This window comes from Montipora foliosa, chromosome 12 (assembly GCF_036669935.1).
Source record: "Montipora foliosa isolate CH-2021 chromosome 12, ASM3666993v2, whole genome shotgun sequence".
NCBI lineage: Eukaryota > Metazoa > Cnidaria > Anthozoa > Scleractinia > Acroporidae > Montipora > Montipora foliosa.
In genome coordinates, this window is record NC_090880.1 from 29,790,249 (window position 1) to 29,792,748 (window position 2,500).

Below are 2,500 nucleotides of genomic sequence, written 5' to 3' on the forward strand. Positions count from 1 at the left end.
AAGCATTTACTTTTTTTTTTTTACCTACTTTTACCTTTAATGTAATTATTATTCTAATAATATTTAATGATACAAATTACAATATTATGATTGTAATTTAACCAATTTAAATAACTACAAATTGTTTGTAAAAAAAAAAAAAAAAAACGATAAATAACAAAAAAAAAAAAGAAATTCTAACAGAAAAACCAAAAGCTACTTTATTAATTCGCTCTGACGAAGGGCTAACGCTCGAAACGTCAGCTTTTAGAATCTCTGTACGGTGGCCAATTTACATTATCAACTCCGTTGATAAAACCAAATTTTTGTATACTTTATTAATAAGCAGCTCAGTCTTGAGTTTGGACTTGAAATTTGGAAGAGATGCACAAGTTCGTAGCTCTAAAGGAAGCCTATTCCATACAATCAGAGCAGCAACTGAAAAAGATTGACTGTCTTGAACCTGTAACCCTTTCAGTCCTGAAAGTTACTCATAGATTTTACTCTGTCTAATGCCAGACAATTTTGCTCATCAATGAGGGTGTGCTTCAGGGATGAATGGATTTAAAGACCAAACCAAAACACCACTATTTTAAATCTAACAGTTGATTGCAAATGTGATTACAAAGGCAGTACTTTCAGTTTCTTCTTCAGATCCAAGAACACTATAGATCACATAGATCTCCTGTTATCCTGTTGTAAATGCAAGACAATATAGTGTTTGAGTCCAATCTGGCAGTCCTTGTTGTTTAAGTTTCATGCTTCTTTTACTGCTTCAGGAATTTTGACCATTATACTTGTAGAAACCTTCATTTGTTTTGCATGTTAATAATAATTATTAACCCCTGAGAATAAATTTTTGCATGATTTATTACAAATGATTTATGCATGGTGTTTTGATTTGCTCCAGGCATACTGTAAAGAACAGCTAGCCAAAAAGCTGGTTGATCAAGGCTCCCAGCAGGTTTCTTCAAGTGTGAGCTCTGCTTTTCCCATTGCTGCTGTTACCTTAGGAATATGGTCCAGTTTTCCTGATGTTGGAGATCTCATTCTAGTTAGATTCTATGAAGAATGCCCCTTTCTTGTACCATTCTATGTCCCAAAGGCAGCTGGCATGTCAGATACAGATTATCTTGCAACCCTTGGTTATCTGTATAAGGACGGCCAGATAGAACAGCAAGACAAGTACCTCAAACGCATGACTGGAATTGTGCGACTTTTTGCAGCGATTATCTCCTCTGTGCCCCCTTCTTCTGGACCACAACCAAGACCACACTCTCACGGACTTGAACGAGGGTGGACATGGCTTGCAAGAATGTTGAACTTGGAACCATGGGCAGACTACACTGCTACAGCCCTCTACGAATTCCTGTCAGTAGCAGGACATGCACTTATGCGACAGTACAAAAAACAGTTTGGAAAACTGCTCAACACTCTTGTCTTGGATTACATTCCCAGGATCGAGAACGTGACAGCAAAAGAAAAAAGTGGGCCGGTTAGCAGACTGAAGAGTTTTCTGGAAAAGTGTATCAAGGATCAAAAAATCCCAGTGCCCGAGGGGTTTCTGACTCCACAATTGTTGAGATCCTCAAGGTTTTAGGCTAAAGCCCAATTTTAACTACCTAACCCTGTCATTCTCTTTAGTTTAGAGTAAAATCATCTGTTGTTACAAAAAGTAAAATCTAGAAGTCACTCTAAGTGAGCGAAGGGCCAATATCTTTTCAGTAGTGTCCATTTTCATCTTGAAAATGAGGTCTGCTCAGTTTTTCCTCATGTACATCATCATGCTGAACAAACTTCAGTCCCCAGTTGTTCAAAAGGTGGATAATGCTATCCACCAGATAAATCACTATTCATTGGATAGCACAATAATAATCATTGATTTCACTATTAAGGTACATTGTAAATGGGGCCAGGAAGGTACATTTTTAATGCAATGCACATGTATTATAATCTATGATTGGGGTACCTCAAGAACAATAGGTAAAAAATGCATCAATTACTCAATCTCAAAATTTGAAGTGTTCATGCAGAAGGAAGCTTATTGGAGGAAAGTGGTCTGAAATGGGAGCTTCTTATTCTCACCTTTCATGCTGGGATTTCTTTTTGTGTGGTGCATAGTCTGAACCCAAAGCGAAGATAAGAAAGTAAGACTTGCATAATAGAATTATAGGCACTCCAAAATGGCAGCAACAAATTTCAATAAGTTAAAATTGAACTGAATGAAAAACTGATACCAGAAATCGAAAGACCACGTTTACTTTAGTAACCCTGCGAAGTTTCAGCATATTAGGTGTTATGTCAGCTGAGAAAATGCAAGTTGAAATTTGACAAATTAGACGCTTGTACATGTGTATTACTGGGGGTATACGCCATACCCCCAATCCTAGAAACGTCTACAAATTTTCCATTTTTCAACTTATATTTTCTCAGCTGATATTACACCTGATATGCCGAAAATTTGTAGGGTTACAAAAGTAAAGGTGCTCTTTCTCTTTCTGGTATTAGTGTTTAATTTAAA

The 2,500-nt window shown here is 36.7% G+C and overlaps 1 protein-coding gene across 1 annotated transcript in view; it reads left to right on the forward strand.

Moving 5' to 3' along the window:
- The window catches only part of LOC137978667 (mRNA export factor GLE1-like), a 6,692-nt gene that overhangs the window by 2,345 nt on the left and 1,847 nt on the right, over positions 1–2,500 (forward strand). Inside the window, exon 2 of the mRNA XM_068825682.1 lies at positions 890–2,500. This exon is cut by the window's right edge and continues 1,847 nt beyond it. Within this exon, the coding sequence (XP_068681783.1) occupies positions 890–1,579 (690 nt within the window). The 3' untranslated portion in view covers positions 1,580–2,500. The remainder of the gene's footprint in view (positions 1–889) is intronic.